The sequence below is a fragment of the Phycodurus eques genome, chromosome 8 (assembly GCF_024500275.1).
Source record: "Phycodurus eques isolate BA_2022a chromosome 8, UOR_Pequ_1.1, whole genome shotgun sequence".
In the NCBI taxonomy this organism is placed as follows: domain Eukaryota; kingdom Metazoa; phylum Chordata; class Actinopteri; order Syngnathiformes; family Syngnathidae; genus Phycodurus; species Phycodurus eques.
This window is the reverse complement of record NC_084532.1, coordinates 30,270,247-30,286,005: the sequence shown is the minus strand read 5'-3', so window position 1 is coordinate 30,286,005 and position 15,759 is coordinate 30,270,247. Positions and strand designations below refer to the sequence as shown.

Here is a 15,759-nt window from a genome sequence, read left to right as displayed (position 1 = left end):
ATCTGCAATTGGCGAAGTCACCACTTATTTCATATTTCTTTACAAACATGCAGGGGAAATTGTAAATGTTTCCAATATATTTTTTAAAAACAAAAACAAAATTGACCAATTATTTCATGAAATAAATGAATACAAATGTACAAGGACATTTAAAATATGCACAATACTTTATTTCAATTACAAAATAATCATTTAAAATATTGAGATCAATGAATATACAAAAGAATGAATACATGTAAAATTGGTGCAATCGTTTATTCCATCCATCCATTTTCTACCGCTTATCCAAAGTCGGGTCGCGGGGGCAGTAGCTTGAGCAGGGACGCCCAGACGTCCCCGGGGTCTCCTCCCGGTGGGACGTGACCGAATCAGACGCCCCGGCCGCCTCCTCCGGCTCCTCTCGATGCGGAGGAGCAGCGGCTCTACTCTGAGATCCTCCCGGATGAACGAGCTTCTCGCCCGTTCTCTAAGGGAGAGCCCGGACACCCTGCGGAGGAAACTCATTTCGGCCGCTCGTATCCGGGATCTCGTTCTTCCGGTCACGACCCGCGGCTCGCGACCGTAGGTGAGGGGAGGAACGCAGATCGACCGGGAAATCGAATCCTCTTCCCCACGACAGACCGATATAGTATCCGCATCACTGCAGACGCCGCACCGATCCGCACGTCGATCTCCCGTTCCGTTCTTCCCTCGCTCGCGAACGAGACCCCGAGATACTGGAACTCCTCCACTCGGGGCAGGATCTCATCCCCGACCCGGAGAGGGCACGCCGCCCTCGTCCGACCGAGGACCGCGGTCTCCGATTCGGAGGTGCCGATTCTCATCCCGGCCGCTTCGCACTCGGCTGCGAACCGCTCCGGTGAGAGTTGCGGATCACGGCTCGATGAAGCCAACAGAACCGCGTCGTCTGCAAAGAGCGGAGATAAAACACTGAGGCCGCCAAAGCGGAATTTCCTCGAAGCCGTCCGGAAGTCTTTCTCCATGGCCTCACCGAACTCCTCCCGTACCCGAGTTTTTGCTTCGGCGACCGCTCGGCCGGCCGGTACCCATCGGCTGCCTCGGGAGTCGCGCGGGCCAAAAAAGCCTGATAGGATTCCTTCTTCAGCTTGACGGCATCCCACACCAACGGGTTCGGGGATCGGCGCCACGACACTAACGGCCACAGCTCCGGTCGGCCGCCTCAGCCCTGGAGGCGCGGAACACGGACCGCTCGGACTCCATGTCCCCCGCCTCTCCCGGAACGAGCAAAGTTCTGTCGCAGGTGGGAGTTGAAACCCCTTCTGTTCCCAGCAGACCCTCGCAATACGTTCGGGCCCGCCAGGTCGGACCGGCATCTTCCCCCGCCGTCCGAGCCGACTCTCCGCCTGGTGGTGATCGGTTGTGCAAGTGCACGTGTGGACACCCTTATGCTTGAACACGGTGTTCGTTATGGACAATCCGTGACGAGCGCAGAAGTCCAATAACAGAACACCGCTCGGGTTGTGATCGGGGGGGGGGGGGTCTTCCGGGTCTCACTGTCATTGCCCGCGTGAGCATTGAACCGCGGGCGACTCCAGAGTGGAAGAGAGTCCGACCCCTCTCGAGAGGACCGGTACCGGAGTCCGAGCCGTGCGTGGAGGCGAGTCCGACAATATATCGTCGGTACTTCTCGACCTCGCACACCAGCTCGGGCTCCTTCCCTGCCGGAGAGGTGACGTTCCACGCCCCTAGAGCCGGCTTCTGGGATCGCCGAGGTCCCCGCCTTCGGCCGCCGCCCGGCTCGCACTGCACCCGAGCGACCCCCACGGCCCCTCCCGCAGGCGGTGAGCCCGCGGGAAGGGGGACCCACGTTACCCTTTCGGGTCACCGGGCGCTCGCCTTCGAGCCCCACCTCCGGGCCTGGCTCCAGAGGGGGGGGGGGGGGGGGGCCCGGTGACCCGCGTCCGGGCAAAGGAAAACACGGTCCATCCATCGACAACTTAGCTCCGAGGATCACTGGGACACACGAACCGCTCCACCACGATAAGGCGACGGCTTACAGGACGGGCGTTTATTTCATGACAAAATAATTAATTGTCATGTTTTATTATTCTAAATTAATTGATCAATATTTCATTTTTAAATAAGCATACATTTAAAATGGTTCATTTTATTTTGAATTCATCAATCTACCAATTATTTAGTCATGTGAATTCCAAAAAATAAATACATCAATAAATTTGTGTAAAATATGTACAATAGTTCATTTTAATTATAAAATAATAAATAGCTATCTTTCATTACTTTATCTGTAATAGTTCAACAATGATTTGATTAAATACACTTTTAAACATTGTATGTACAAAATCGATGAATTTATTTTTGGACAATAAATCCAAAAATATTTGTAATCATTTCTTTTAGTAATAATAATTCATTCCCATGTTCTGTTTTGTTATTAATTGACCAATCGTTGAATTTTTAAAATAAACGAGTTCATTTTACTCTTTTTTTTCATTCACATCAACCTACCAATTATTTAATGAGATACATTCCTTAAAACATATGCACAATGGTTTCATTAATTGATGAAAGTTTAATGCAATATTTGGTTGATTAATCATAAATAAATAATATGATCTAAAAATGAGAATAGTTTATCTTGTTTTTAAATTCTATTATGATTAATTAACCGGTTCATGAAAAAACGCAAGTCTGTTAAATATGCTGGATGCACAAAATTGATTATTCTACTTTTTGGTACAATAAATAAATGAACTAGTTATTAAATTAAGTGACTTAATATAAAAATGAATAAATATATAGAAAATATGGACAATAGTTTCTTTTGATTCTAAATTGTAATTCATTGTCATTTTTAAAATTCTATGATAAAGAATCAACCAATTATGTCATGAAATCAGTGCAAAACTGTAAAATGTATAGATTTTTATTGATTTATATTTTTTTTAACAGTAAATCAACATACCAGTTCTTTGAAATAAATGAATAAAAAAAAAAAAAAAAAAAAAAAGCCCACCCATGAATAAATGCATTTGAATCTCCCAGTTTGGATTGCGACTGCGACTCCCAGCGGAATGTCGCCGCAGCGGCCGCTCTCCATCTTTCAATTGCTTTTGCAAATGTGCGTCCCGCAGGCGCGCGCGCGTCGCCTTCTGGCGCGGTGACGCTTCAGCCGTGGCTGACGGGCCTGGCCGCCGTGGTGGTCTTCCTCTTCGTCGTCTTTGTCGTCCTCATCCTCAGCAGACTCTTCAGGAAGGACAGGTCGCTCTTCCACGCACGCACGCACGCACGATGTCCTCACTGAACAATTGACGGTGTTCCAAGCTATTGGAGGCGCCATCGCTTGGGCGTTTTTGTGACTTTGACAGTTTTGTTTTCTTCTTCTTCTTCCCCGACAAGAATCCACATTGAAAAGTGGATATCACACACACTGAAAGATTGTCGTCCGCTCACGGTTTGTCTCAAAGGGGTTTACGCAGCATCGTAGCATCCTCTGCCCTTTGACCCTCACATGGACGGAGGAAAAACCAAAACGTCTCTTTCTCTGCCGCTGCCGTCAACACGACACCTTTCTCACCGGAGCAATCGGCTCACGTGCTTTAGCTGGACCGCCGCCTGTGCTGTCGACGATGGGTTTTGTCGTCTCCGAACGGCAGCCGCGGGGGCTCGTAAGCCCTTTTGCAGCCACGCGGAGGGAATGTTTTTACCATCCTGTACGGAGTGATGTTCACTCCGCACAGGATGGGAGACATTCCCGGACCAAGAATTGCGGTGGGAGGTTTTTGCACATAATAATCAGCTGCCCGAAAATGCATCGTCACTCCGGGCTTCACGAAATGCTGCGTTATGGGACACCCAAAGCTGTTTGCTTACAAGCCACCTCCCAACTATGCATGATCCCTTCCGCATTTAACACGCAAGGGAACAATTCTGCCTTTCTTAGCGTTGTGTACATCTATGACACACCTCACGGACTTGAAAGAAGCTCGTTCATTGTCCCGCATTTAACTTGAAAAGATTCAGCTATAGCACTACTTCCCAGAGCGGTAATAGACATTGTTGCAACACGCAAAAGTACAATTGTTTTACATATCCAGGATTGACCCGTTTTGTTTGTTTCCTGACACGGAAATGCCCTGACTGAATTCAGATCGTTAGCTAATAGGCGATGTAAGTCACAGGGCGCTAACCGGGGTCATATTTCCGACACTGGCTTCGGGAACCTGCTTTGGCAACCGACGTTTAACATTGGCGAAGCGCACCTTTTCCAACCTAACCCCCCTCACGTCGACTCCTGATACTCTGTCCGGGCCTCCTCGTAAAAGAAAACGGCCTCCTTTCCAGGTCTCGACGTGTTGGCTAGTGTGGGTCGTCCCGGGGAGTTTTGCAGGGGCGACTCCTATTTCACGGGGTCAACTCGGCAATCCGAGTTGCCTGGACCGCTCTGATTGGTTGAACTGATGAGTTGACAATATTCAAACCTAATATTTCAAGTTGACCCAACCGTTTAGGGACTTTTAGGGAAATGAGTTGAGGTAACAAAAAAAATCATTTTTACCGTCTAGTTATAAACAAGTGCAATTTGAACACAAACGCTGCAGCAACACACGCAGACAGAGCATTTCCACCAAACCAAAATATTAACAGCAGCACGTTTGTTTGCGCTCCCCTTTTCCATGAGCCGAACGCAAAGATTTGAGATTGTTTTCCCCCCACAAACGCAGAAGGCCTATTTCTTTAAAATATTGTTCACAAATCTGTCTAAATCTGCGTTCGTGAGCACTCCGCCTTTGCCGGGATAATCGCTGCACCTTTGTGAGCGATATTTGAGAGAAATAGGCCTGCGTGTACACAGAAAAAGTCGTAGCTCTGTGAGTTCAGCGCATGAAAAATGGGAGCGAAAACATTTCTATTTTCGTATAAAAATAACGTATTGCGCTCGGCAACCAGATCACAAATATTGCCGCGGTTTTGTACGATCTTCTTCGTGTTTCATCGTGCCACAGTCAGCCGCAAATCGGATTGGACCCAAAAACAACAACCCGACATCCACAGAGCGGAAGCAGCGCAGCGATTCGCCTTCACGTGGGAATCGACGAATGCAATTTGTTGCAACAAACATTAGAATTTCGGGGCGACTGATCAACACGCACGTCGTGGTCTTGTGCAACAGGGAGGAGGAGGAGGAGGAGGAGGAGGAGGAGGCGCGGGAGGCGTTCAGATGGCACGACGAGGCTGCGGAGACGCGCCGAGACGAAGCCCAACAAACCAGCTTGTAGGCCCGGCGGAGAGCAAGATTCCCGTCGGCTTTCGTTCCGCCTCCCCTCACGCTTTTCTCCTCTTTCATGACAAAACAAACAATCGCGTCCGTCCTCTCACTACTGGATCTACTGAAAATGTACAAAGCCCGCTTCGGAAATCCAAAACTGAATGCAATGATTTGCAAATACTCAATTGAATACACGATCGTTGTTTTTTTGGCAAATAAATATCAATAAATCATTTTTAAAACCAATATTTTTGGGGGGAATTTGACGCCCGACTGCAACACGTTGCGAAAAGCGAAGGCAGGGGGCGGGAACGGACGGCGAACGCTCCAAAACAACAACAACAACAACAACGACAACAACAACAAGCACCTGTTGGGAAGAGGCTAATCGGAAACAGGTGAGCGCCACCTTTGCGGATTGCGACAACATCACGAGGCGCGCTCTTCTCCCCGGCGGCATTCACGCGAAAGGCCGCTTGAGTCACGAGCACAAACTAACCTTCTGGAACCCAAAACAACAGGAACCCTTTGACCCATTTGTCCGAGTTTTCACGGGGAAGGAAAACTGGGCGTAAAATGTCAGTCGCAAATTTCGTTCATTCCCGTAACTTCATTTGGAACACCGAACACTCGAGACATTTTGGCCTTCAAGCTTGGAAAACGATTCCGACCTTTTGATGGAGAACAACTCCGTCGCGTCTTTGCCGTTACCGACGCGATGATTTGACACGCTGGCGTCTCGGCAGGCGAAAACGTGCTCAACTTGACTCGGCTTCTGAGGAACCGAACGACAGAAACAAGGCAAAGCGCAACATCATGAATGACAACATTCGACCAACGAGCGCTAACATAAACACGTGGATGAAAAAGTGCGGCGGAAGTTCAACATTGCTTGGCGCAATGCGTGTTGGGAAACTCATTCATTTTCCAATTTGTTTTCATTTTGCTTTGTTCGTTATTCAAATGAAATTCTAAATTTGAAGATTATGGCGATCTTATAACAATCAAATGAATTGTTTTTATTTATTTGTCGTCGCTCAAAATATGTGTCAGAACCGCCGATGAGGCGCGTCGAGATTTATTAAACGGTAGTCGATAAATCCAAAGGGGAATAAAGAGTTTCTGAAGAAAATGTCAAAGGTCAAAAATCGCATTGAAAGGGACCGATATTTATATTTGCCATGATGGAGCGAAATTGTCCACAGCTGACCGCACGGTCCGCACGCCGTCCAACGGTGACCGGGACGCCATTTCGGCTGGGCCGCAGGTGCGTAAGTTGAATTTCTGGAATACGAGGAGGACTCAAACGGACGTTGACGGGTTTTTTTCCAAAAGTAAGCTTCAAAACAAGCGTCTTTTTTAAGACTTCCAAATCTTCTAGTTTCATGCTGATACAACATTTTGCGTTCTCCCGAACGCATGCACACATGATCCTTTCTGATACGTACCGGTGAAAAAGCCCAAAACCAAATGATACAGTCTATGCACTGGCATGGACGGAGGTGCAGTGTTACGCTGACTATCCGCGTTAAAAGGTTTGTTGTTGTTGTTGTTGTGCGGGAGGCGGTCTAAATGGCTCTTTGAGCATTCGAGGTCGCCCACCCCTGATATGGAAAAAAACAACGATTGAGACCCCGGATCTGCGAGGCGGGTGTGCCAACCACGAGGCCGCTGTGCTGGCCTTGATTCCAATCAACGTCATCAATGAAGTTGTCCATTGACAGACTGACTTTTGCCTGTTAGTTTGCTTATGTAACGACACGACAGGCTCACATTGGAGTGCGTGAGAGAAGTGTAACAACTTGATGAAGGTCCTAATCTTCTCGGTGACGCCCCCTTGCTGGAATCCAGAACTTTTTTTTTTTTTTAAACGACGATGATGATGATGATGTTGATGATGATGATGTTGATGACGCGGGGAAGTCCGAGCGTCTACGGGAAGAGGAGGAAGATTTGTCGCTCCGAGCGTGTTCGTCTTCCATAAACAGCCGTCGCCATGACGACTGCGTCCGCGACGGCGAGGTGGCGACTGCGCTACGATGTCGGCGCCAACACCTGGTGGATGGTCAGATGCGTTCATTCTCATTTGATTACAATTTAGTTGAGTTGGCGGCTATGTGCTCATTTCAATTCCTTTGATTGACCCCCCCCCCGCAAAAAAAATAAATAAAAAAATGTGAACGAACACAACATCCTGAACCGAAATGAACACATAGCAGAACGAATATTGCAAGTGCCCATGTGGTTAGTCACGATGTCGACGTTCGCGATGCGTGTTGTGTTTAAGGGATGACGGCGATGTGCCCCTGCGCCTCTCTTATCATTAAGCTTAAAGTCCCTGCAAAGGGACTGGCTTGTCAGTTTGACACAGCACAGCACAGTCTGTTCTTAACAAGCCTGACAAATGGAAATGATTTTTAAAAAATTGCCAAGTACAGCGGACCCCCGATATTTGAAAATCCGCAAATAATTCAAGCTCATTATAATTGGGGATTTTTTCTTTTTGTAAACGATCAGGGAAAAAAATGTTGCAAATAAGCGAGGGTTTCTATGAATAACGGGATAGGTGTGTGTGTGTGTGTGTGTGTGTGTCGAAGAAGTACACCGTGGGGGGTCCATTGTATATGAAATGCGGCCGCAACGACGAGGCGCTCACAAGCGGCCGCGCCGGCCCAAAACCTCGGCTGGCAGGTCAGATACAAAAAGGAACAATTAACCTTCTTGCGCTTTTGTCTTTCACTGCGTGACATGCACTCGCAGCCAACGACGAGGCGCTCTAAAGCGACCGCGCCGGCGGACGATCCGAAGGGACTATCACGGAGCCTTTTCTGGGTGTAGCAGAACACGACCAAAGAGAGCCAATCGCAAGTCTCGGCTTGACAAGCGGGAACATCGTTTCCCGGTCATGTGACGGATGACTATGACGTACATTTTGTAATTCAATTCCGTAATCCTGTTACATGTAATTAGTTACTCCCCAACACTGAATATAAGCACTTCCAAACAATTTGGGTGGGGTGTCAATGTGTCAGCTATTTTTACTATTAGCTCATGCCAATCTACGCTAAAACTGCAGCTCCGCTTACCTTTGGCTTTGACATGATAATGCTCGAAAGCGGCTCCGGAAGGCGGTTATTGTTAGCGAGCCCCCTGTTACATCGCAGCGGGGTAGAAATCGCCCGTGAACTAAAGATTGACTTGGCTGTTTCATTTCACACAACTCATTTGTATACAAACATCAAAGTCACTTTTCCACAATATTGCCCCACCCCGTAGAAATCTGCAAGCGTGAACGCGGCGCCGTCGGTCTCGGTAAGCCGCTGCGGCTGATCCGTCTTAAAAAGGATGATTCCCGCGCTAACATCTGTCCTCTGGGAAAGCCAAAGTCAAGTGGAGGCTGGCACAAGTCCGAGGCCCGATCGGGTGTTTTTCAGGGCCCGTCCCGATGATTGGCAGTCGGGAGGCCGCGAACCCATATTTGGAGCCGACGTTCGTTTGCGGGGAAAAAGGAAAATATTGCCGTCCACATTTTGAAGAATACAAACTCCGAGACTTCCTTGACTTTGTTAAATGCCTTTAAGCGTGTTTTTTCAACCGTTTTTCAGATTTGCAACATGACACGTTAAATTCAAAGTTTGAAAAAGTCAAATGAAAAATTCTACAATAGCCGCTGAAAGTTTTGGACAGCAAATCAACTTTTCCACAATTTCAATACAACTGAAATGTAAATCTGTCGCTAATCGTTACAAAAACTAAAAGTTCAGGGAGTTCCCATGGTCCACAGCATCAAATAAATACCAATATACAACCTCAATTTCAATGAAGTTGGGACGTTGTGTTAAACATGAATAAAAACAGAATACAATGATTTGCAGATCATGTTCAACCGATATTTCATTGAATACACGACAAAGACAATGTGTTTCATGTTCAAACTGATCAACTTGATTGTTTTGAGCAAATAATCATGAACTTCGAATTGGATGGCTGCAAAACGTTCCCAAAAAGTGGAGGAAAGCTCATCCCACACGTGTTTGGAACATCCCGCAGGTGAACAGGCTCATTGGGAACAGGTGGCTGCCGTGATTGGCTAGAAAAAGAGCTTCCCTGAATTGCTTAGTCAGGGGTTCACCTCTTTGTGAACAAGGGGCGTGAGAAAATAGCCCAACAGTTTAAGGCCAATGTTCCTCAACGTACAATTGCAAGGAATTGAGGGATTTCGTCATCTACGGTCCAGAATATCATCAAAAGGTGCAGAGAATCTGGAGAAATCGCCGCGTGTCAGCGGCGAGGCCGAAAGCCGACATCGAATGCCCGTGACCTTCGATCCCTCGGGCGGCGCTGCATCAAAAACTGACATCGATGTCTAAAGGTTATCATCACATGGGCTCAGGAACACTTCAGAAAACCAATGTCAATAAATACAGTTCGGCGCTACGTCCGTAAGTGCAACTTGAAACTCTACTATGCGAAGCAAAAGCCCTTTATCAACAACACCCAGAAACGCCGCCGGCTTCTCTGGGCCCGAGCTCATCTAAGATGGACCTACGCAAAGTGGAAAAGTGTTCTGCGGTCCGACGAGTCCGCATTTCAAATTGTTTTGGGAAATTGTGGACGTCGTGTCCTCCGGGCCAAAGAGGAAAAGAACCATCCGGACCGTTATGGACGCAAAGTTCAAAAGCCGGCATCTGTGATGGTATGGGGCTGCGTTAGTGCCAATGGCATGGGGAACTTACACATCTGTCAAGGCACCATTCATGCTGAAAGGTACATACAGGTTTTGGAGAAACACTTGCTGCCATCCAAGCGACGGCTTTTTCATGTACGCCCCTGCTTATTTCAGCAAGACGATGCCAAACCACATTGACATTGTGCACGTGTTACAACAGCGTGGCTTCGTCGTAAAAGAGTGCGGGTACTAGACTGGCCCGCCTGCAGTCCAGATGATTATTTGCTAAAAAACAATCAAGTTGATCAGTTTGAACATGAAATATCTTGTCTTTGCAGTTTATTCAATTAAATATCAGTTGAACATGATTTGCAAATCATTGTATTCTGTTTTTAGGTTTAACACAATGTCCCAACTTCATTGGAATTGGGGTTGTAAGTCAAAATGGCGAATATCGGCGCCGATAATCGGTCCGTCGTGTGGTCTCAAATCCTAAAAATGGTAACAGCTTAAGTCTGACACGAGTCTCCCACGCCCTCGTGAAGCTAAACGAAGCGGTGAGAACATTAGAAACAGCTTCCATGATTATGCGCTGCGGTACCTGTTCACCATGAGGCCCCGGGGAGCCACCTGGGAACTAAATGGTCCTCTGTGCTGCTACATCAACATCAACAACAACAAAACAAGAGTTGCTCTCCTCCTCCTCCTCCTCTTCTTCTGCCTGCTGGCCACCATTTTTTTCCCAGCATGTGCTCTTCTTGTCATCACGTGGAGACTTCCTGCCATGTGACCACCAGCAGAGGGAGCCAAAGAGGCACTTGTGGGAAGAGGCTGAGTCAGCAGCTCACACGCACACACACACGCGCGCACGCACAGCTCTCGGACACATGCACGCGCGCGCACACACACACAGCATGCGGATCATAAAACCCGCAAGGTCCGGTGCACCTTGGACAAAAATACTAACTGATGACCCAAATAAAAAAACACCATAATACACAATACAGGCAATCCACATTCATAGACAGCATAGAAAATCAGGTAGATTTAAAAATGAATAAGCAGCAATTCATTGGCCTTGTGTTCCTTTTTCCACCTTTTTTCACAAAACAGTCATCGTTCGATGCCACGCTCCGCCCACATTAAATGTCGTAGGCAGAAAAACTCGCCGATCCGTCTGGGACGCCTTCTTCCGATTGGGGCTCATTCTGGCAGATTCCCTCGCGGGAGCTGGTCAAAGCCGTGCCCAAATTTGCCCGAAATGGCCGACTTCCTGTTTAATTTCGGGCACGGGTCCTTGAGACTTTGTGCGCGTCTTGTTATGATAGTCACGCAACGCACGACAAATTTGGTGACGGTCGGCGAAACCGGTGTCGGGGCCGAATGTTTTCCTTATTTTAGGAGAATGGTGGAAATGATGATCAAACTTTGACACCGTGCTCCGCCCACATTGGTTGGCGTCGACGAGAGCGCTTGCCAATTTCACTCGGCACATCTGTCGAGGACACCTGCTTCCAATTGGAGATGGTTTGGGTGATTCCCTTGCAGGAGTTTGTAAAAGTTGTTTTCGCATTTTTTAGTCAATAGAGGTTTTGATTGATTGATTGAAAGTTTGAGCCCTGAAATTGCTCCAGAATGACCAAAGCGGACCCCCTCTACGCCTCGGCTGCGCCTGGAAATTCTGTCCATAAAAGTTATGAACAGAATCGGTGAGAAAGGGCAGCCTGGGCGGAGTCCGACCCTCACCGGAAACGAGTCCCACTTACTGTCGGCAATGCGGACCAAACTCTGACTCCGGTCGTAGAGGGACCGAACAGCCCGTCCGTATCGGGGGCTTCGGTACCCCGTACTCCCGAAGCACCCCCCACAGGACTCCCCGAGGGACACGGTCGAACGCCTTCTCCGAGTCCACAAAACACAGGTAGATCGGTCGGGCGAACTCCCGCGCGCCCTCGAGGACCCTGCCGAGGGCGCAGAGCCGGTCCGAGGTTCCGCGGCCGGGACGAAAACCACACTGAAAACCTCCTTCCCGACGGACCCTCCTCTCCGGCGCCCCTGAATAGACCTTACCGGGGAGGCTGAGGAGTGTGATCCCCCTGGAGTTGGAACACACCCTTCTTAAGAAAAGGGGGACCACCGCCCCGGTCTGCCAATCCAGAGGCGCCGTCCCCGACGTCCACGCGACGTTGCAGAGGCGTGTCCGACCGGCGCAGCCCCACAACATCCAGAGCCCTGAGGAACTCCGGGCGAATCTCATCCACCCCCGGGGCCTTTCGGGCGTGTTCTCAATGTTGTGGGTGAGGTGGCCAAAGCTCATTTTTCAAATATCATTCACGAGCATCTTGTTGTAATTTGGTCAGTTTTATTTCCCATTTTTGTTTATCTTAAGTGTCCATTGTATGACGTCGCAACAAGCTTGTGTTGCATTTGGAGGCAGATGGCAAAACGCAACCCAGGGTACTTCAAATGTTCAATTTGTGTTTTTTTCCCTTTGCACCTATTTGTTTTCTTCACTTGTCCTTCACGTTACCAAACTGTTTGGATTTTTTCCGCGGTTGAGTTCCGTGCCAAACGAACCTTCGCCCGCTCTGTGCCGCCTCGACCGCAGGGCCAACGCCAAGGATGTTTTTCGTTGCCGTGGCGTTGGGGAGGGAAAAAAACGTCTTCAATGTGTGTCTCGTTTGCCCAGATGCGCCCTGGCATCGAGCGGCGAACCGTCGGTTGCTTCTTCGGTGTACACTGATGATGATGATGATGATGATGATGATGATGATGATGTTCCAAATACAGAAGAGCCGATTGGTTGATAGTCGATGACATCACGTCAGTGGTATGGGGAACTATGAGGTCGATCTGCACACTGTAAATATGACGTGGGAAAATCTGATGCTAACGTGCTAACCGCTAGTGGGCTTCCTTGGAGCTCCCGTCATGCAATGCGGTGATGCCTCTTGGACTCAAGTCTATGTATTTACGATTAGGATGATTTGGAAATGGGCGAGAGGAGGAGCCCCTCCTCGGCGGAGGTAAACAACAAAAGGTGAACGCGGCTCCATCGTGCTCTGCCGCAGCCTGCCGGGAGAGGGAGGGGGCGAGCCGAGGGGGGGCTAGCCGGGGCTCGACGCGGGACGCTTGCGCTCGTGGATTTCCCCCCCGCCGGCACGGACGTCGCGTCGGGCGTGAATATGGAATGAGAAGGGAAGGCGGCTGGAGATGGGCCGGCGTTGACGTCCGCTTCAACTTCCTCGGTTCGGACATGGTAGGACAACAACAACAACAACAACAACAACCGAAAAAGAAGAAGAAGCTGTTCCGGTTGCGTTTTCAGTCCGTCCTGGCGGTGCCCCCCCCCCCCCCCATCCCAAAACAAAAAGGCCGACGACGGTCATTTGCCACGAAACTTCTGCTCTGTGTGTTTTCTTTTCTCCGTTCCAAAATGTCCCATGTTTAGTTTCTAACAGCCTCAGTGTGACGTTGGCGAGCGCATCGCCAAACTTCCATGAAAATAGACGCAATTCAAGAACATGCGGACGTCGACGGACACACGCCTCTTTTAGGAAATGACTCGTAGTGCATTTCAAACATATATGCTCTAGACTACAATTCGGTGTCGTCGTAGCCAGCGGCACGCGACTCTTGGCATTTGAAAAGCTCCACTTTGGAGTTGGGAAGGGCTTCTGTCGCACGGTCCTCACAGGGCGGAAGTCAGCCTTCCTGAACGAATGCAAAAGTCGTTTTATTATCCTTAACAGGCTTTTCTAGTGGCTCACGTCGACGCCGAATTTCTCCAAACGCCAACAAAGAGGAGAACGTTAGGCGCTGAACGCGGGACACCGCATAATGGCGCCCCAAACGTCGCTCGGCCGCCATTGTTGGCTTTTGCTTTGGGAGTTTGGAGCGAGTGTTCCGGCCGGGCTTGCGTGTCACCGCTCGGGGCGACGCGACGGCGGAAGGCGGAAGGCCAAGTTCAACTTCCTCCCGGCGGAGCGCGCGCGCGTCAGCAGAAAATGGCCGCAGTCGGGCAGAGTGCGGCCGACGGAGGGCTTCGGGTCCCGGCCGGCGGCCGCACGAAGAGCCGCTGCGGCGCCAGCCCGGATTCGCAAAGTAATGGCACAACGTAGGAATTGACGCACTCGATGGGCCACAAGAAACAAAAAGTGACAGTTCTTTCAAACACTCGGATGCAGCCGAAGTGTTGATTTGGAACTTCGATTGATGGAGGCTAACCGTACACAATTCGTTTGCCTCCCCTCGAAGTCAAATCAAGTTTCTCTGTAACAGCCCCGAATCACAAAAGAGTGCCAAAGGGCTTCGCCGGCCCACGGTTGGCAAAGATTGCCCGAGTGCAAATTCAGCTTCTGCTGCTGACGACAAACGAAACAAAACAAAACAAAATCTCTTGTTCGGCGTTCGCTCGCCGACTCGCTTCAAACTCCTCGTTTGCTGTCCGATCTTCTTTTTTTTTGTAGCGATCGACGATGCACACAGCGCGCCGCTAATTGCCACGGATGGAGAGGTGCGACAATGAATCGATTCATCGATAACTAATCCATTGTCCAATTCGTCAAGAACTATTTTCACCATCAATTAATTGTTCGGCGACTTCGTTTAACTTCAAACGGTCCCAATCCTCTGATTTGTATCCTCTCGGCTCGCCGTCTAAATCCCCGTTCGCTATTCGCATTGACTTTGATGAACGCGTCGGAAAACAAACCCTCACTTCTTTTACTATTCCGAAATAAAGACGTGTCGCTGTCCGGCAAAGGAATCATTTTAATAATGGAATGGGAATTTAAAGAATCTTTTGGATCCCATTCATCAATTAATAAAAATCAATGATCAAAATAGTCATTTGTTGCAGCCCTATGTAGTGTGCTATAAAACAATATCAGTACTAAAATTGCAAATTGACTTCACTTTCAATAAGGTTGATATATTGCAAACATTATTTTGTTACTAAACCCTTTTTATAAAATCAATTGAACAATAGCTGAGCGCACAAATATCAATTAGTTCTGCTTTCAAAACTAGCGAGCCGTCAATTTGTCGTGTACAGGGTTCCGCCGCTACGTCGCGGTTCATCGTTCGCATCCCCCGTATGTGGAGTAACTCGTAAAGCTGTACAAAGTCTCGATGTGTTGCTTAGGAATTTGAATGCAAAAATGTTGTCGACACGTCGAAAGGTTTTGACTTTCTTCACGTGGCCAAATGCATTTGACAAAATGGCAGCAGCCGAATTACGACCCCAATTCCAATGAAGTTGGTACGTTGTGTTAAACATAAATCAAAACAGAATACAATGATTTGCAAATCATGTTCCACCGATATTTCATTGAACACACTACAAAGACAAGATCTTTCATGTTCAAACTGATAAACGTGATTGTTTTTAGTAAATCATCATGAACTCGAAATTTGATGGCTGCAACACGTTCCCAAAAAGCTGGGACAAGGTCGTGTTTACCGCTGTGTTACAAAACCTTTTCTTTGAACAACATTCAATCAACGTTGAGGAAGGGAGGACATTAATTGCTGAAGCTTTGGAGGTGGAATTCTTTCCCCTTCTCGCTCGATGTACAGCTTCAGGCGTTCAACAGTCCGGCGTCTCCGTTGTCGTATTTTACGCTTCAAAATGGCCACACGTTTTCAACGGGAGACGGGTCTGGACTGCAGGCGGCCCAGTCGAGTACCCGCACTCTTTTACGACGAAGCCACGCTGTTGCAACACGTGCACAATGTGGTTTGGCATCGTCTTGCTGAAATAAGCAGGGGCGCCCGTGAAAAACATGTCGCTTGGATGGCAGCATGTGTTTCTCCAAAACCTGTATGTACCTTTCAG

The 15,759-nt window shown here is 48.6% G+C and overlaps 1 protein-coding gene across 12 annotated transcripts in view; it reads left to right on the top strand.

Moving 5' to 3' along the window:
* The first annotated feature begins 12,757 nt into the window (after positions 1-12,757).
* The window catches only part of nfic (nuclear factor I/C), a 31,814-nt gene continuing 28,812 nt past the window's right edge, over positions 12,758-15,759 (top strand). For 3 of the 12 annotated variants that reach the window (XM_061684841.1, XM_061684840.1, XM_061684842.1), the window contains exon 1: positions 13,210-14,024. In XM_061684841.1, the coding sequence (XP_061540825.1) occupies positions 13,761-14,024 (264 nt within the window). In that variant the 5' untranslated portion in view covers positions 13,210-13,760. Of the gene's footprint in view, positions 13,180-13,205; positions 14,025-15,759 lie in introns of those variants that run through there. The other 9 variants (XM_061684848.1, XM_061684844.1, XM_061684852.1 and 6 more) reach the window with 6 other exon arrangements.